Source organism: Typopeltis vanoorti, chromosome 8 (genome assembly GCF_054136105.1).
Source record: "Typopeltis vanoorti isolate ZY-2024b chromosome 8, IOZ_Tvanoo_1.0, whole genome shotgun sequence".
Lineage (NCBI taxonomy): Eukaryota > Metazoa > Arthropoda > Arachnida > Uropygi > Thelyphonidae > Typopeltis > Typopeltis vanoorti.
Window position 1 is genome coordinate 29,911,075 of NC_143556.1, and position 20,565 is coordinate 29,931,639.

Consider the following 20,565-nt stretch of genomic DNA (forward strand, 5'->3'; position numbering starts at 1 on the left):
ACCCTCCCGCAACAAGTTCGTCATTTTAGAGTGGTGAGTTGACGCTCTTAGTCAGGCAAGACTCGGTTTGGGGTAGAAATACATGTTTATTTTACAACTTTAAATACACTATACAATTATATAAGTTCACTCTTGCTAAAATTACAATCATACATAAAAACTAAGTTAGGAAACTTGATTCTTTCAAGGGCTGCCTAATGCATGCAAACTGTTATGTCTAGTAAATTGCTAAACTTAATCTTCATTAACACAATTCACTCATCTAACAATTCCCTCTATTAATCTGGAGACATCAAGTTAAATTATCATTAATTTATGGCTCATAATTCCTCTCTCTACAATTCTATTTAAACAATCTCGATATCTGGTTATAGCCTACTGGAACAATCACTTGAGAGTTCACTAGTTAATATTGTTCTGACATTTCATACTTCTTGCATCTAAATCTCTTCATACAAACAGGCTCCCAAAACATAAATAACAAACGTTTACATTACCTTCACTCAATTACGGAATGGGTCTGCTGGTTAATACTGTTGTGGAAGTACCCGAGGTTCGATTCCTTGTTTGGATCACTCACGGCGTTAAATTCCTCTAAGTGGCTATCCTCTATCTGCTCAATGGCTACCGTTGTCATCTGAGGACTTTACAGGAACAACTACGACATAGCACCCGCTTGTAATGAAAGCGTTAGCTGCGTCATGCTGGAATTCCGTCCATTGTTTCATGGACTGTCTGATTCAAACTTCCTGCTGCCACTCATCCCCTCGCCCACTGTTCTGCCTGGAAACTGCTACCTCGATTGGACCTCCTCACGACCTTGAATCCCAGGGGAAAAAAGCCTTGTTCCTCCTTTTGCAATCACTTATATTATTCATCACATAACGCCCCTATCTCCTGAAACCCCTTTGGGCGCTATGCTAGTCTCTATCTCCGATGATGTCAGCACTTTTTCTGTGGTAGGAATCACGAAACTGTCATTACACACAGCTGTTCCTAGTATTACGCAGCCTCAGGAGCTTACACTAACATGTACCAAACCTTTTGACCCACTCTTACATTTTGTTCAGTGGAATATTCAAGTTAATTTCAGCTGCATTGTATAATACTAAATTTTGATTCATAATTCATTAAAGAAAATCTAAATAATACAATATAATTCCAATCTGTTATACTTCTTTACAATTTTATAAGCTGATATATTCTTAGTGTTATATTTCATTATCTTATAATTTCACCTTTGACACAATATTATTTGATTTTGACTAAATGCAAGTACTTTCTACTATTAAATATTCAGTTTGCTGAGTTGTGCTTGTTGAAATCTGAATGATTTGCTGATACAAAGTAACAAGACCATTCAAAGTTCCATTATTACACAAAAATTAGAACTGATTGAGACGCTTCAAGGTGGTGTAACCATTCCACATGTGTGCAAGATTTATAGTCAAAAAACAACCAGTTTCAGACATTTACAAAATTAAAAACTTAAGGAGATTGTATTAAAATACAGTGTAGATAGTTGTTCCAAGACTATTTCTACAGTTGGTAATAGAAAACATATGAAAGTGGCTGATGATAAAACCTAGAGGAAGTAGTGTACAAGTGATTTGTTCAGCAGCACTCAAGTGGTGTTAGAAGTGTTGAGTCAGCTGCTGAAAGGCATGCTAAGCATATGCGCCTAAAATTTCAGGGGAGTGATGGATGGCTGTTGCATTTTCAGAAGTACCATGGCATTTTAATAAAAATAAAAATTAAAAAAAAAACTATGGTAAATCTTTAGTTGCAGATGAAGAACAAGTTGACCCTTTCAGAAAATATCTAAATGGCCTTATTATAAATGATGGACCCATTTTATCACAGCTTTATAATGTTGACGAGACTGGGTTTTTTTTATCATGCTGTTCTTGAAAATGCCCAGGCTTACAAGCATGAAAAAGCACCCCTGGTTGTAATCTAAATAAGAGCAGGTAGGTTTTAGTTTTATTTTGTGCAAAAGCTGATGGCTTGCATTGGCTTAAGCTGAAGTTAGTTGGTAAGGCAAAAAGAACTTGTGCTTTAAAGGATTTAATGAACCAGTTACCGGTGATATATTCTCACTCAAAAATTGCTTGGTTTACAATGGATATTTTCTTTGACTGGTTCTTTAATTAGTTTATTCCTGATGTGCAATGCTATCAAACAGATGCCCTGAAAATTCCTTCTCATGAAATAAAGGCTTTTTTTTACTGATCAATAATGCACCCACTCATTCTAATGCTGAGAGGGGATAGTTGTTTTGGACGAAACAGAAAATGCAGAAATAGATATACGAAGCCCCAGGACACTGCAAAATTTACATGCATACAACATCAGATCCGCTGTCCTCAACTTAGCAGCTGCATGGAGAGAGAGAGAGATGAAGATTACTACCTTGGCCAGTGCGTGGAAGAAATTGTACAGAAAATGCAACTGAGAATGATATTTAACAGTGGCTCAAAAATGATGGTGATAAGGGCTATCAGATTTTTTCTGAGATGGAGATTGCACAAAATGTTCTTCATAGAAAACAAGAGGATGATGATGACGACAAAGACGTAGAATCAGTTGCACTCATCCTAAATTGTCTGTTTATAAGACAACATATGGATGACATCATACTTACATTGACTCATCATCAGACCCTGATGTGCTTCCTTATTATAAACATTGTAGAGAATTTTGATCTACAGTAATAAGTACCACTAAGGTGTGAGGCAACTGAAGCTTGGTGATTTCTTCAAGACCACTTCATCAACTGGACCTGTTTCACCACCCTCTACCATCAAGGAATTAACACCTCTCCCTCCATGACAGTTGTATTTCTGACTCTGAAAAATTGTGATTCTTTCAGTTAAGTCAATATTGAATATTATGTATTTTTTTTTAATGTTTTTATTCAATGAAGTTTAACACTTCTTTTTTTTTTCTCTTTAAAATGGATTTAAATTAAAAAAAAACTAATATTCACATTGAAAACAACTTTTGTGAGCTTTAAGAAAAAAATAAAGTGGTGGAAACACTCCATTGGTTATATTGTACACTAGTGGCCAAAATTGTGGAAACCTTTGGAAAAAGTGTATTTTTGAGGTTTGATGGCTTTTTTGTGTGTAATACCATAAAATTATATATCAGTGGAAAGATAATTTAATCAAGAATGTAATGCAACAAAGTTTGTTCAATTATCTGTATTCTATGAAAAGTTATAGCCAAATAAACAAAAAAAAGAAGCACACCTTGCTTAGGTTGATATGAAGTAGCTTTCCTTCATTTGAATGTAGCCAATGAGCATGAGTGTTTAGAGAGCCAATCAGGTATCATCTTGTTTTGGAAATAAGCTAATAAGGTCACAGTAAGATTCAGCTATTGATGTCATGTATTGAAGCTGAGAGGAGGACATTTGTCAGTGTGTTATGTGATTGCTATCAAGTTGGTTGATTTTTTTTTTTTGTGTTCTTTCATTTAGTAAGCTTGAAAAACGTAATAAAATTAAAGAAATGGCACAAAGAGTTGACTGGTCACCCAGAAAGCGATGTAAAATAGTACTCTTAAGTGAACAAGGCTACAATTATGAAGAAATTAGAAGAAAAATTGGTAGAAACTTAACCAAAGGTGGCATGTCTAAATTTTTGAAGAGGAATAAGGAGACTCAGTCACTACAAAACCAGACTGGTCAAGGCAGGAAAAGGTGCACAACAGAAAGTGATGATAGAAGAATTGGGAGACTGTTCCTATGTGACAGAGGAAAATCATCTGGGTGTATACAAGATGAAATGGCGCAATACAATGTGAAGTTGAGTGCAAGGACTGTTCGGCGCAGACTGCAGGAATGCTAGATGTCTAAATGCTAGAATTCCACGAAAAAAGCCATTTTTATCTCTCAAACAAAGGTTGAAAAGATTAAACTGGGCTAAAACCCATGTTAACTGGACAGCGGAACAATGGGACAGTGTTATTTGGAGTGATGAGACCAAAATCTCCCTGTTTGATAGTGATGGCATAAAATACATAAGGAGAAGAATCGGAGAAGACTTGCATCCTGATTGCATTACACCTACCATGAAACACCCACTTAGTGTTGTGATCTGGGGTTGTATGACATCAAAAGGTGTGGGCAGAATTTGTATGATTGATGGGAATATAAATGAAATACTTGAGCCCAAACTGAAGTATTGATATTTCAACAGGATTCAGCTCCATGTCATGTTGCTGCTGTGTGCAAAAAGTGGTTTCAAGATAATCATATTCCACTGCTGGAATGGCCTGGGAATAGTCCAGACCTTAAGCCAATCGAAAATCTATGGAGCCGACTAAAGAAACTTGTTAGTCAGAAGCAACCCACCAATAAAATCCAATTAATAGAAGCAATAATTCAATCTTGGTTTCACATTATAACAGCTGCAGAAACAAAAAAACTTGGTTCACTCCATGGCAAGGTGTTGTAAGGCTAATTAATGCTAAAGGTTACCCAACTAAGTATTAACTCAGATTGTGAAAATTTTTGTATATCTCATTTTTTCTATATGTGTTTCACTTTTCTTCTTTATAACTGCTGTTATAATAAAAAATCCTTCATAAAAAGTTATTGCATTACAGTCTTGATTAAATTATCTTTCCATTGATATATAATTTTATAGTATTACTCAAAAAAAAAAGTGGTGCATAACACCACTTTTTTTTGGAGTAATACCGTAAAATTTTATATCAAAAATTTTATGAGCCATCAAACCTCAGAAATACACTTTTCCAAAAGGTTTCCACAATTTTGGCCACTAGTGTATAGTTTTTGAGGTTTTTATTAAATTTAATTTTGGTTCCTGTCATAAATTTATTTATTTTTAATTTTTAACAGATGTTTTGTTATGTGTATAAATTATTCAATGTATATTATAATAACATTTTAATATATCCTGTATGTTATAAGTTTGTTATTAATATATGTTTTTAAAATACATTCAGTTTAATGGACTTTCAGCAATAGCAGACACCCCTTTCTCCAATTAGTCCATTAAATTAAGGACCTATTGTTTTAATTAAGTTATTTTAATTAGCACTAACAATACGATGCTCCCACAAATTTATCAATGTGTAGTTTTTGTGAATTGTTTGATTACAAAGCTGTTGCTTGCTAAGTCTTTTTTTTTGTGTGTTTTGGGGTTTTGCTGTAAATTATAAACTGTGTATAACTTTGTCAGTTATTGTTGTTAATAATGGCAGATAAAATTCAAAGTGAGGCTGCTGTTTCTTCCAGTGAATAGAAGGCTTGGTTGACAAACAAAACTCACAGAAATGGAATTTATACAACTTAGCTGTAATTAGTACAGCCTTGCAGCAATGCTGCCTCCACTTAGAGATTGCCTCCATCTCTCCCAAATTCTCAGATGCTATTACCAGGTCAAGCACTCTCAATTACATGCTGTCTCAGATAGCTATCCCTTAATAATTGAATAAAATCCAGTTCCTTCCTCCCATGTGTCCTCGTATGTAAGAATTCTTTTTGTTACTAGTGCTTGTTTATGCAAACACAATGACTTATGGTGGCTCTTGTAGCTACTTGCAGGATACGTGTTACAACTTCCTTCATCTTTCCTACCATTGCTTGAACACCATCTTTACAAATATCAATACACTTCTCCCAACTGATTTCCTGTTTTGTAATATAATTATTAATACAGCTGAATATATCTTCTCAGGTGATTTTTTATTGTAGATATTTGCACATGAGTATATCTTCTTCAATACTTTTATCAAATATGTAACAAACAAGTCCTGCGACATCTGTAGATTCATCCATTTGCAATGAATAGTCACTGCAAAGTCTAAGTCGATGAATTAGCTCTTTCTCTATGTCAGCAGAAAGATCTTTGATGTGGCGTGAAACAGTATCATTTGATAATTGTAATGCATCTATTTTTTTTAGCAACCTGCTCTTTTAACATGCATGATACAATGTCTTTCACACAAGGCTTAATGAGCGTCTCAACAATTGTATGAGCTTCACCATGAAGTGCAATGCGATAACTCATGCAAAAAAGATGCCTCTGTTGCATTTTCAGTTATAGCCATTTGAAGTTTAGATTTTTCTAGCGAGTCACGTCGTCTCTTAAAAAAAGTTTATCTTTTCCTTGGTAATCGGTGTGTTTCATGTCGAAGTGCCTACAAAGTTTAGCTGGAGCCAAAGAACTGTTTACTAGTATTTTATTACATAAAACACATATTGCATCAGGAGCATGTGTATTTCCAATACACGTAAATCCATAATTTAAATAACTTTCATGGTACTTCCATTTTGGTCTGTTCTTAGATGACTCTTGTTCTTTAATATTAGCTTTTGAAGAAACCACAGTTTGTAATTCCATATCTTCTCCAGTCATATGAGTAGATGTGTCAGCAGAAGTACTTGCTCCTCCTTGTATTCAAGTTCCTGTCTTTAAACAAGAATCCATGGGTACTTTTTGAATAATATTCAAATTCCAATATTTGTCAGAGCAATAATAAAAACAAATAGAATTGTGTTGTAAAGGTAACTTTGCAACACAATTTTTAGTAAGAAAAACAATAAGATTATAAATAAGAAATGTCGAATAATATAAAAGTAAATGAATAATGCAAAATAGTAAAAAAAGACTACAACATGCAAAAGTAAATATGAATTGTAACAATACTTGTAAGAAAAGTACTAATAGTGTCAAATAATGTAAAAGCATTTGTAATAAGAATGATTTGATAAAATGTTCAGTAACAAAAATTAAACAGTTCGAAATGAATCAGATATATTATTTATAAAATTAGTTAAAAAGAGTAAGAAGAATTCTTTTTTTAAAAGCTGCCTCGCCTACTCCCTATATACAGGAATAATATAAAAAATAAAAAAAAAAAGGCGTTAGCTGATTTTTTTTTTTTTTTTTTTTTTTTTTTTTTTTTTTTTTTCCCCGAGGGCCCGGTCCTAACAAATTTACTCGTAAATACCTTTCCAAAATTAAGTTCATATATTAACATAAGTATTAATAATTAATTATTGCATAATCATAAAGAGTATTAGTACACTTATGTGTATGGTGTGGCATGTTGACAAATATAAAATTACATTCTAATTAGTTATCAGTCATTGGACTAATGAAATCTTGTAGCATGTTGTAGTTTCCTCAGGCAAATATTATTAAATTAATTTGTGCTGATTTTCATTGACATCCCATTCTGATCGCCAAATATATTTATAATATTATAAGTACTTACAAGTGAATGCAGACTTTCTCCTGTGTGCTGGTAGTTTTCCCCTCCTTTTGTACATCCTGGAGATCTTTGTAGACTTGAGGTAGGTGACTCACTATCTGTTCCATCACAAACACCTTCAATAAGAGATTTCTGAATACCAAAATTAAACAAAGTGCTTTGTCTTTTATTCATATTAGAATTTAAATCTGTATTCCTATTACTTTTAAAACAATCACGGCACTCTGGTTTCAGAACAAGCACTTACACACTGCAATACAAACTTGCGAAGAAAGTATTTAGTATTAATAGATTTGAGAACCAGATATAGACTACCTTGATCTTCAGTTTCAGTGGAAAATATTCTTTATACATCCTTGCTGATTGGTTACTGACATTTGCAATACAGATGTTATTTTGTTCAGTTTTGAGAACATGCCGCCCATTGTTGTATCAGCTTGCAGGCAATTTTTATGATCGGTTGTTGAAAGATTTTGATGTGTGAAAATTAATGATGATTCATGAATATTTCCATGTTTAAAAATATGCTGCTTGGTCACTGACATTTGCTACACAGATGTCATTTACATCAGTTTTGAGAACAGAGGATAGCCACCCATTGTGGGCTTGAGGGCAATTTTTATGACCCGTCATAAACAGCGGTATTCTCTTTCCCAAATGTTGAAAAGTTTCGATGTGTGAAAATTAACAATACACAGATGTTATTAGGCTTTCTGGGTCTGAACTTTTCGACATATTCACAAATATTATTCTCCTCAGAATATTTCTACTATAAAATATTTATTCATGAATAATGCTTAGAAAACTAAGATGACAAATTCCAGAACTTCTCGTGTAACACCTATTCACCTTACGCGGAACACAGTTTGAGAAACTCTGTCCAAAAGGATGCCTTAATAGATTGTCAATATAGGTAAAGATAATCTGCTGCCAGTTTAACATGCCCAAGTGTAAAATCATACACTTTGGGATGAAGAGATCGTGTGTGCTACATTGATGGAACTGAATTGCTGGGAAATTGATGAGGTCAACGAATTTGGAGTGACTTTGGACAGGGAATTGAAGTTTAGAAGGTGTATTGCAAAAGTGGCAAAAACAGCACATCAGATTATATGATTGTTGAAGAACACACTGACAAGCAGGATTGGGAAGCCTATTATTCCCATTTATAAGGAGATATCTAGGCTACTGCATGCAGATCTGGTTGCCTGGATTCCATGAGGATCTATAGGCAAGCGACCAGGATTATGGCAGCTCTATAAGAATGCTCTCAGTGAGAATGGATTGAAGATCTATGGACTTCAAAAACTAGCTGATAAGCAAAAAAAAAAGGGGGGGGGGGATATGACAGAAGTATGAAAGTTATTAAAATGGTTTTATGTGATTAACACATAGCCTTTAAAGGAATGCGGAGAACTGACCAGGGCTTCTGACCTAATGTGAAATCCTCACCTTCTCGTGGTGCACCCTGTTAGGTATCTACTTGGATACTGAACGAACTAGGATGGGCTGGCAATTTGGGATTTAGCCGACCAAATTGTATTCTTATTGGTTAAACCAAAATAAAAAATGATGGTACAACATGACAAAATTTCATGCCGGCTGGGGCATCGCGGTTAAACAAGGCCCCCGTTGTTTTCGCCAGGGAACCAGGGCGAATGGCAAAAAGTCAGCTACTGGAACAAATCCTAAAACTCACCCCAACTGAACATCACCAGAGTTAAAGATCGGTACTATCAACATAAGAAGCCTGAATGACAAAGAAATGGAGCTAGCTGAGGAATTAGATAAGTACCAGATCGACATAATAGGAGTGACTGAAACAAAAAAGACAAAAACAGGTGAGATCTTTCTGAGCAATAAATACAAAATGTTATATTCAGGCAGTGACAATCAAGGAAAAGAAGGAGTAGCCATAGTATTCAACACAAAATACGAGGCTAATCTTCTTGAATGGCAGTCAGTCTCAAGTAGAGTAATGTGGGCAAATATGAGAATGGGGAACTGGACAATGAGACTTATTTGTACCTATGGTCCCACAGAAGGTTCTACTAAGTAGAAGTGGAGGAATTTTTTGAGGCTTTAGAAAAAGCAACTGACACAATGAAAAAGGAAAAGTTGGTCCTTGTTGGGGATCTAAATAGCAGAGTAGGAAATGATTGTGAGACATACAAAATTATTTTGGGAAAATTTGGAGAAAAGTGCAAAGTTAACAATAATGGAGAATATCTGTTGGATTTCTGCTCAGGACATGGACTGGTTATTACTAACACCATGTTCCAACATAAAAATGTGCACAAATTCACATGGAGAAAAGAGGCAAGGAATAAGAAAAGTCTCATTGACTATGTTATTATTGATAGTGATGTTTTCTCCCTGTTGCAGGACACCAGAGTGTACAGAGTTTGAAATTGGAAGTGATCACTATTTAGTCTTGAGCAGGATAAAATTGAATTTCATATTGGAAAGAATAACATGTAAGAAAGTTTTAAAGTGAATAAAAGTTGAGCAGCTTTCAGATGTGAAATGTAGACTAAAATACACAAAGATTATTGAAGAAAAAATGAAAGAGTTTGAGAACAGGAATCAAACCTTGGAGATTCGGGGGCAAACTCTGAAGAAAACATTGATTATTTCTGCTAGAGAGGCATGTGGTGAGGTTGTCTGCAAGGATGAAAAAATCAGAACTCCCTGGTGGACACAGGACGTTAAAGAGGCAGTGAAGGAAAAGAAGAAAGCATATTAAACGTTCCTGTCAAATAAGTCAGCTTGTGCTCTTAAAGAATACAGAGACAAATACAAGAATGCTAAATACTGTGTAAAACTAGCTAAACAGAAGTCATGGGAGGACTTTGGCAAGAACATAGAAAATAAATATCAAGAAGGTGGTAAGATATTCTGGAGGTTGTTGAAGAAACTTAGGAATGGAGGAAAGAGTGCTGTAAAAGGAGTTAGAGATGATAAAGGTAACATGAAAACGGGAGAAAAAGATATCCTTGAAGTATGGAGTAATTACTTTGAAAAACTGCTAATGAAACAAGCAGTGATGATAGTACACTGACCAGGCATGCAGGCAGGAATACATATCCATACTTCAAGTAGAAAAAGCTATCAAAGGCTTGAAATGTGGAAAGGCAGCCTGAGTAGATGATATTCGACCAGAAATGTTGAAGTATGGTGGTATAAGAGTCTAACAGTGGCTGCACTTCATAGTTCAGAAAGCCTGGACAGAGGGACGAATTCCCTATGATTGGAGTAGAGTTCTCATAGTACCCATATATAAAAAGGGAAATAAAACTGAATGTGAGAATTACAGAGGTATTTCCCTACTGAGTGTTCCTGGCAAGATCTATGCAAGTATACTTGAAAAACGGTTGAGAAGAATTGTGGAAGAAAAGCTTCGTGAAGAACAAGCCGGATTCAGGCCGAACAGAGGCTGTCAGGATCAGATCTTCACTTTACGACAAATAGCCGAGAAAGCATAGGAATATAACAAAGATCTGTATTTAAGTTTTGTCGATTTGGAAAAGGCATATGACAAGGTGCCAAGAGAGAAGCTATTCAATACGCTGCAGTTATATGGTGTCAATGGGGCATTATATCAAGCAATACTTAGTCTTTATTTGAGTTGTAAGTCAGCAGTTAGAATTGAAGGAAGTACAGGAAGGTGGTTTAATGTTAAATCTGGTTTGAGACAAGGATGCACATTATCCCCTCTGTTATTCATTATCCATATGGATCACATTATGAAGGAAAGTGGTATTAAACATGATATCAAAATTGGAGTTGTTAACGTCAGCCCTATGCTTTATTCGGATGATGTTATACTTCTAAATAAATCCGCTACAAGTCTGCAAGATTCTCTGACTAAATTGAATAGCTGTTGTAATAGATATGGTATGAAGATCAGCAATAAAAAGACAATGACAATGAAAATAGGCAGAATCATTGAAAATGTCAACTGTGTTGTGAATGGAGAACCTGTGGAACAAGTATAACATTTCAGCTACTTAGGCACTATTTTTAGTGAAGATGGTAAATTAAATATAGAAATAGACAACAGAATCAGCAAAGCTGGTATGGTGTGAAGTCAATTGAATAAATTCATATGGAATAAGAGAGAAATTAGTCAGAACACTAAATTAGCTGTATACAAGACAGTGTTCAAACCAGTTTTAACTTATGGATCTGAAAGCTGGGTCAGAAGTAAAACACTTGACCAAAGACTAGAGACCACAGATATGAGAGTCCTGAGAAATATTATAGGCGTGAACAGATATCATCAATGGCAATATCATATTAAAAAGGAGGATATTAGGAAAGAACTTGACATTGTCAACATCCAGGAATGCATTAGCAGAGCTAATCTCAGGTGGTACTTACTTAAACAGAATGGGCGAGTTAAGATTAGCAAAACAAGTGTTCTCTGCCAGGTTGGCAGCAAAACGATCCCAGAGGAAGACCAAGATATAGGTGGATTGATACGGTATAAAGTGCCTTAGATGATAGAAATATAAGATTTGATAATGTTGGAGTCTTGACAAGTAACAGACTGATTTGGAGGAAAATTGTAGATAGGAAGTTAGTGATGATGTAAATTTTTCATGTAGTACTATCATATCCTGTACAACCCTTGAGGGTAAATGGCAGGAATTTGATGATGATGATAGTGTTATCAAATGGGTGGAATGGTGGATTGCCAGTGGTTATGAGTGTTTCATTTGGAAATTAGTTCAGGGTGAGGTGTAATAGGTATGGTGGGGAACAATGGATAGAAATGGTCTCTATGAGTGAGTCTTTGAATTTATGTGCTTGCCTGAGAAATAATAATAATAAATACTAGATATTCATAAACTGGAATCAAAAATTTCACTGAAATTAGATATTAACATTTGCCCTGCTTTTTTTTTATTTATTTTTTTTATGAGAAAAGTTAATTTAACCAAGGTTCTCTATGTTATTTTATCTATAGAATTACTCTGAATACAATGACTCTGACCATTGAAAGTCCCAAAGTATATACACAGCAAGGAGTTCCTATTTCTGTCACTGGCATTGCCCAGGTAAGTTTATTGTAGTTTTGCTTTACTTGGTTGAAAAGTAACAACAGAGCTTGCCATGTAACATAACATTCTAAGAATGATAGTGTTTTGCCAAGATGGACAATTTTTTTTATTCACATTACTTAGTACATATCTGCCATGTTTTTCAATTTGGGTAGGAGGTTTCAGATTTTTTCAAACTTTCTGAAGGTTTTTTTTTTTTTTTATATGAATAAATCCCATTTCATTTTGGATGTTAGGCAATAGCCTGTCATCTCAGCCAAATAACTTAGCTTCTTGAAACCTAATTAATACTCTCCTTTCCTTCATGCATACATGGTAATCAGAATATATCTTAGAAATTGTAGAAGCAACTATGTGTTAGTAAAACTTCAGTTTAATATAAACCAAAATAATCACTCAACGTTTCGACCTTCACATTTAAGCTCATCATCTGGAATATACACACATACAAAGAAACTTTGTATGTGTGTGTGTGTGTGTGTGTGTGTGTGTGTGTGTGTGTGTGTGTGTGTGTGTGTGTGTGTGTGTGTGTGTGTGTGTGTGTGTGTTTTTATTTCTTTATGTATATATATGTCATCATCATGCATATCAAGGATTTAGGCCTAGCATGCCCTGTTCCAGCTTTAGAAGTCATCATTTAAGAGGACGTCCTGGTTTTCTTTTTCCTAATGGCTTGTACTTTAAGACTTGTTTTGGTAATCTTTCTGTTTTCATTCTTTGAACGTGTTCCATCCATTTATGTTTATATTTTTTAATTTTTTCTATTACTGGTTCTTGGTTTAATTCTTTCATAATATATGTAAATATATGTGTGTGTGTGTGTATATATATATATATATATATATATATATATATATACATATATACACATAGTATATGTATATGTAAATTTATAAATACAGTTGATCCTTGAAAAACGTGGGTTTGAACTGCATTGATCCACTTATATGCTGTTTTTTTTTTTTTATAAATATATTGGAAAATTTTTAAGAGATTTCGACAATTTCGAAAAACTTGCAGATGAACCGCGTTGCTTAGAAATATCAAAAATATTAAAAAAAGTTAGGTATGTCACGAATGCATAAATATATGTAGATACTAGTCTATTTTATAATTTACTACCATAAAATATACACAGATCTGCTATAAAACGTTGAAATTTATCAAAACTGAATGCACACAAATACTAACAGGCCAAACATGGCTATTTGCAGAGAGAAATGTTAACCAGCATAAAGATGCAGTATTAAATCATAACTGTATAAAATTAACTTATTAAATACTTAATTAGCTAAATTAATTAGCATAAAGTAAAAATTTTATAATGATTCATTCATTAGTCATAGTCTACGCCACTGTGAAGCAATCGTATCAAATGCGCTAGGCGACCATAAAGCCCCTGCCTCCATAGCTCAGTTAGTATTAACGAAGCCCTTTGGTCGGAAAGACCTGGGTTTGATTCCAGTCAGTGACGTGGGGAACCTTTATCTGGTCTCTTTTGTCCAGAAACTTAGAATTTTTGTTACCCCCCCCCCCCACACACACACCCTCAGAAGGGTGTTCATGATCGGGACGTATACAGTCATGAATACGTCCCAGCCATATGTCGGTCCTGAGCCCGGATAAAATTGGGGACAATCGCGAACTATCCTGTAAAAAATCTCGACAAGAACATTTTGGGGGTAATACCTACTGAAGGGAAAAACCACCACCATAAATCCTAGAATGAATCCTATTGTGAATCGTTATACAGTACCTGTAAATAAATATGAATAATTTCTTTTTCACATTAACTTTTCATTTTTGATGTTTAGTGTTAGTAAAACATATAACATCTGCAGTGTCTTGTATCATATAAGACAATATTGATGTAAGTACAGGCAGCCTTCAGTTTACGCCTCCCTTCCATTCCTGAAAAAACAGGCATAAACCGAATCTGTGTAAAACGAACAAAATTTTAATGGGGGGAACAAAGTTATGTTCTGCACAGTCAAAAAAATATGCGTTAAGTATGTGTAACATTATTATATTTAAACTCGTTGATAATACATACATGTATATTTGTTAAAATAAAATTATTAATAACGAAAACAAAACAAAATTATATACAAAAAATATGAAACTTCAAAAAGATATTACATATTTCTATGTTGAAGTTACTGATTTCGGATCACCTGCATTTTTTTTGAAAAAAGTATCCAGTTTTAACTGCCTAGATTTTCTTTATCTTTCTTTAAGGAGTTCAGTGTAAGGTCGAATAGATGCGATTACTCCCTTTTATGTTCTCACTCCATTCCCAATCGTGGTCCATTTCGCAGAGTTCATCAGTCAATGTTCCTATGCTTGCAAGGATACGCTGTAAATAGGCCATTTTCATATCGCTTAGAGGACCTTCGTTTTCTTTCTCCTCCTTTGGATGTTGACTTAATTACTCGGTTAATTCTTTTAAGTCTTCATTGGAAAGCGGTTTATCATGGCTATCTAAGACTTCTGTCACATCTTCAGCTGTAATATTGTACAATCCCACCGCTCGCGCAAGCTTGGTAACATCTTCAATAACATTCTCCTTTTGCTCTAATTTCTCGAAGTCATGCATAAATGCTGGAAGACGTTTTCGCCATGCTTCTTTTAAACACTTTGCTAACACGTCATTCCAAGCTGGCTCGATGTTGATAATAATCTTCAAAATATCGATTGACCACCAATAGTCTTTAATAGTTTTTCCCTGAAGTGTCCAAGACTCTTACCATTTCCATGAATGTTATATGGAGGTAATAGGCTTTGAAGATAGATATAATCCCCTGATCCATCGGTTGAAAAAGCGATGTTGTGTTTGGGGGCATGTGAGCAACCTTGACATCCAATGGTGTTCTTACTTCAGCAAGGTTTGGAGGATGTCCAGAGGTATTATCCAAGAGAAGCATTGCCTTGGCTGGCAAATCATTTTCTTTACAGAAGCGAAGCACGGTAGGACAAAAATAATTTGTGTACCAATCTATAAAAACGTCTTGCGTAACCCAAGCTTTCTTGTTCCATTTCCAATAGACTACCAGTATGGCTTTTAGACTCTTGAAGGCACGTGGTTTCTGTGAATGGTACACCAACATTGGTTTAAGCTTCAAAGTTCCGGAGACATTTGAACCCAACCAAAGCATAAATCTATCTTTTGCAGCTTTAAAACCTGGAGTGGAACGTTCTTCACAGGAAATGAAGGTGCGTGATGGCAATTTTTTCAGGTAGAGCCCAGTCTCATCAACATTAAAAATGAGATCAGGAGGATAACTTCCTTGTTCTACACAGTCTTGAAATTCTTTAGGAAAAGCAGCTGCTGCCGCAACATCTGCACTTGCCCCTCACCACATAATTTGACACTGTGGCACTTACTTCGAGACTAAATCTCCTGAACCAACCTTTGCTTCCTAAAATGTTACTTTGCATCCATCTGTCTTTTTAAGATCCTCAAAAATTGTTTTTGCTTTCTCAATTATAACAGCCTGCGTCAGAGGAATGTTTTTCTGATTTAAGTCATCCACCCATAATGATAATAATTTTTTATTTTTTCATGAAGTTTACCACTGCTATAATGTACATGTTTTGCATTTAGTGCTGCCATAGATTGTTGCGCAGACTGTTTTATTCTATCTGCATTTTTCATAATTGTAGTAACAGTCGCTGGAGGTAAGTTCATACGTCTACAGACATTAGCACTTGTCTGCCCATCTTCTATTCTTCAAATCGCCTCCATCTTCTTTTCAAGTGTGATTGATTTCCACCCCTTCCTAACATCAAGTTCTGCTAATTTTTCTGAACTTCTATTATCAGATGTAGTATGTAATTACGTACTTTATCAATTTAAATACGTACACACGGGAAAAAAAATTAAATAGAACAATTAGGTAGGTTCAACGTTAAAACTAGGTTTGATACATATACGTCGTAGTAGTGCGGTAAACACTAGAGCGCCTGCTAGCGTCATTTCTCAGTCAACTACACTACAGTAACAAAGCACATGCAGGGAATTGTGAATCGGCGTAAATTGTACCACCGTAAGATCCTCAAAAATTGTTTTTGCTTTCTTGGTTATAACAGCCTGCGTCAGAGGAATGTTTTTCGAATTCAGGTCATCCACCTATAATGATAATAATTTTTTCATAAAGTTTATCCATGTTATAACTTACATGTTTTGCATTTAGTACTGCCATAGATTGTTGACATTGTATGTAATTACAAACATGGTATGTAATTACGTACTTTATCAATTTAAATATGTATGTATGTAAAAAGGGGTCCTTAAGGGTCAAAACTATATAACTGAGAGGACACCTCCACATAGCCTTTAAAGGAATGCGGAGAACCGACCAGGGCTTCTAATGTCCAATCCTCACCTTCTCGTGGTGCACCCTGTTGGGTATCTACCTGGATACTTAAGAACGTGGATGGACTGTCAATTTCGGATTTATTCGACTTTTTTTAGACTTTTCTGCACTTTTTTTATCAGACATGGTATGTAATTACGTACTTTATCAATTTAAATATGTATGTATATAAAAAGGGATGGTTAAGGGTCAAAGCTATATAACTGAGAGGAGAACTCCACATAGCCTTTAAAGGAATGCGGAGAACCGACCAGGGCTTCTGACGTAATGTCCAATCCTCACCTTCTCATGGTGCACCCTGTTTGGTATTGTTGGATCGTAACTTCTTCTCAATCATTATGTTATCGTGTATAACTCTCTCTCGTTGGTATTTATCGGTTGTAGGCTGATATATCAATCAAATATGAAGACACTTTATATTATACTGCGCCACTCCATATTCAGAAATTGCAAGAGCAACTTAGATAAATCAACCTTCAACTGTATCAGGTTATCATAAGTTGATTTTAGGCCGAGGTTTTTATTTTTATTACATAGGGTTCCAGCTGAGATTTGTATCATTTTAATGAGCAGTGCAATGAAACAATCAGGCAAATACAAGATTCAGTTCAAACAAAATTATTTAATGCAGTGACACATAAATTACATCATAACACAATATTCCAACAGGGACATTATGATTGAACGAATATAAAGCTTTCATTAAGTCACTAGTATACTACTCAGCTGAGCTTAAACTTTAAAATTAAAGATTATATTTAATAGATCTTATTCTTCTTATTACAGAGAACTTCTATCATAACCTTACTCTGATCAAGGTTACATCTCAAAACATTTAAATATCAAATCAGTGCAAGATATTCAGAAAGAATACAACTCGTGAACCATCAGACATTTATTTGTAATTCTCTAAGCTCAGTTAATCAAAAGTTCTTGTAAGTTCTTCTTCTGGTTCCCATCTGCCATATGGACACGGGAGGGTAGCTATATGCTACCATTCTAGGGACAGATGATTATGAGCAAGGTGGTTTCCCGTTGCCTTCCTTGCCGTAAGTATTTATGACTGTAACCTGTGTGTTCACGGGGCCGGTTTGCCTGCTTGCGGGATGAAAAACCTCAGATAAACTGGCGGAAAAAACCCTGCTGCCCACGCCCAAGAACGGCTAACTTGGCTATGGCTGAGGAAGATCCTTAAGCTCCTCACGTCGTGGACGGGAATCGAACCTAGGACACTCCTTCCCCAGGCATATGGTTGCGAAGCGCAAAGCCACTAGGCTAACCGCGCGGACTTCTTGTAAGTTCGAGATTCCTAAATTACAATAAATATGCTTCTCAATATTCTCGTTCAGTCAATGAACACTTAATTCAATAAAATAGCACTTGTCACTTGAAGAGGGAAAAGTCTTAGCACATCACACATTAAAAGTCCCTGCTGACTTTTACTTTGTAGTAACACAAACTTAAAAGAATCTTCCATTTCCGTGACTGATGTATAGACTCGGGAGAATATAACCTTTATGAACTTGGTTTAAATATCCACCTATTTCTTCTTTTTCTTTTACATATTAACCTATTTCTAGCATTATTTCACTCTTAGACATTAGGAAGCTTTGGTAAAAATCCAACTCAGAAAAAGGTAAGTTAAATTGCCAAGCAATTCCTGGTCATTTAAATTTCGTTTTTGGCACGTCAAAATTCCTCCCCAGTCTCCGGCTACCATTCTCTATACTCCTCTATTCCATTCTCTCTTTACTTTCGTTTTCATATCCACTCCTTCCTTTTTCCCGCCAATAACTACTTCTCGCCAGTTAGGCTCACATCAAACTTGTTTTTCCCTTCGTATATAGTAGTTCACGCTCCAACACGGGCTAGGAGAAATTTGCATGTTTTCTCACAACAACCAATCAAATGATATCACAAAGAATCATCTGGATATATTAAAATTACATACATCACAATTTCTTATATTATTATTAGAGGAATAAAGCAAATAAAATAAAAGACACTTTAATACAGAGCTTTTTCATGTCTATGATATATACCCAAAAATTACATAAATAAAATTAACTAAAAAAACTCAAAAGGAATTACATGAATGACATTTTATAAGCAAGAGACCAACAAAATAAATTTAAATAAGTCCTGCTTATGATATGGAAGACCATGTTAAATTTGAATAAATTATTATTAATTATAAATATCTTCATTCACAATTTAACAGTATCTACCTGGATATTGAACAAACGAAGATGCGCCCAATTTGGGATTTAGCCAACCAAATTGTATTTTTATTGGCTTAAACCAAAATACTAGCATGGCGTCGCCTGGTTAAACAAGGCCCCCGTTGTTTTCGCCATGGAACCAGGGCAAACAGCGAAAAGTCATCTGAAAACGCACCCCCAAATGAACATCACCAGAGTTAAAGATCAGTACTATCAATATAAGAAGCCTGAATGGCAAAGAAATGGAGCAAGCTGAGGAATTAGATGACATAATTAGGTTGACTGAAACAAAAAAGACAGAAAGTGGTAAAATCTTTCTGAGCAATAAATACAAAATGCTATATTCAGGCAATGACGATCAAGGAAAAGAAGTAGCCATAGTATTCAACACTAAATACAAGGCTAATCACCTTGAATGGCAGGCAGTCTCAAGTAGAGTAATGTGGGCAAATATGAGCATGGGAAGCTGATCAGTGAGACTTATTTGTGCCTATGGTCCCACGGAAGGTTCTACTAAGGTAGAAATGGAGGAATTTTTTCATGCTTTAGATAAAGCAACTGACATAATGAAAAAGGAAAAGTTGGTCCTTGTTGGGGTTCTAAATAGCAGAGTGGGAAATAATTGTCATATATATTTTAAATATTTTGGGAAAATTTGGAGAAAAGAGCAAAGCTAATAATAATGGCAAATACCGGTTGGATTTCTGCTCAGGACATGGACTGGTTATTACTAACACCATGTTCCAACATAAAAATGTGCACAAATTCACATGGAGAGAAGAGGCAAGGAATAAGAAAAGTCTCATTGACTATGTTATTATTGATAGTGATGTTTTCTCCCTGGTGCAGGACACCAGAGTGTACAGAGGATTTGAAATTGGAAGTGATCACTATTTAGTCTTGAGCAGGATAAAATTGAATTTCATATCGAAAAGAATAACATGTAAGAAAGTTTGAAAGCGAATAAAAGTTGAACAGCTCTCAGATGTGAACTGTAGACTAAAATACACAAAAATTATTAAAGAAAAAATGAAACAGTTTGAGAACAGCAACCAATCCTTGGAGATTCAGTGGCAAGCCTTGAAAAAAAAAAACACCGATTGATTCCGCCAGAGAGGCATGTGGTGAGGTTGTCTGCAAGGATAGAAAAATCAGAACTCCATGGTGGACACAGGAAGTTAAAGTGGCATTGAAAGAAAAGAAGAAAGCATATCAAAAGTTCCTGGCAAATAAGTCAGCTTGTGCTCTTAGAGAATTCAGAGACAAATGTAAGAAAGCTAAACACTGTGTAAAACTATCTAAACAAAAGTCATGGGAGGACTTTGGCAAGAACATAGAAAATAAATATCAAGAAGGTGGTAAGATATTCTGCTTGAAGAAGCAGAATATCTTACCAGGTTGTTGAAGAAGCTTAGAAATGGAGGAAAAAGTGCTGTAAAAGGAATTAGAGATGATAAAGGTGTCATGAAAACTGGAGAAAAAGATATCCTTGAAGTATGGAGTAATTACTTCGAATAATCGCTAAATGAAACAAGCAGTGATAGCACAGCAGTGAAAACACTCAACAGGAATACATATCCATACTTGAAGTAGAAAAAAGTCATGAAAGAAATGTGGAAAGGCAGCAGGAGTAGATGATATTCGGCCAGA

The 20,565-nt window shown here is 35.1% G+C and overlaps 1 protein-coding gene across 1 annotated transcript in view; it reads left to right on the forward strand.

Annotated features, from left to right (window-relative positions):
- The window catches only part of LOC150103898 (flotillin-1-like), a 217,181-nt gene that overhangs the window by 24,758 nt on the left and 171,858 nt on the right, over nucleotides 1-20,565 (forward strand). Inside the window, exon 3 of the mRNA XM_090397170.1 lies at nucleotides 12,224-12,314. Within this exon, the coding sequence (XP_090253296.1) occupies nucleotides 12,224-12,314 (91 nt within the window). The remainder of the gene's footprint in view (nucleotides 1-12,223; nucleotides 12,315-20,565) is intronic.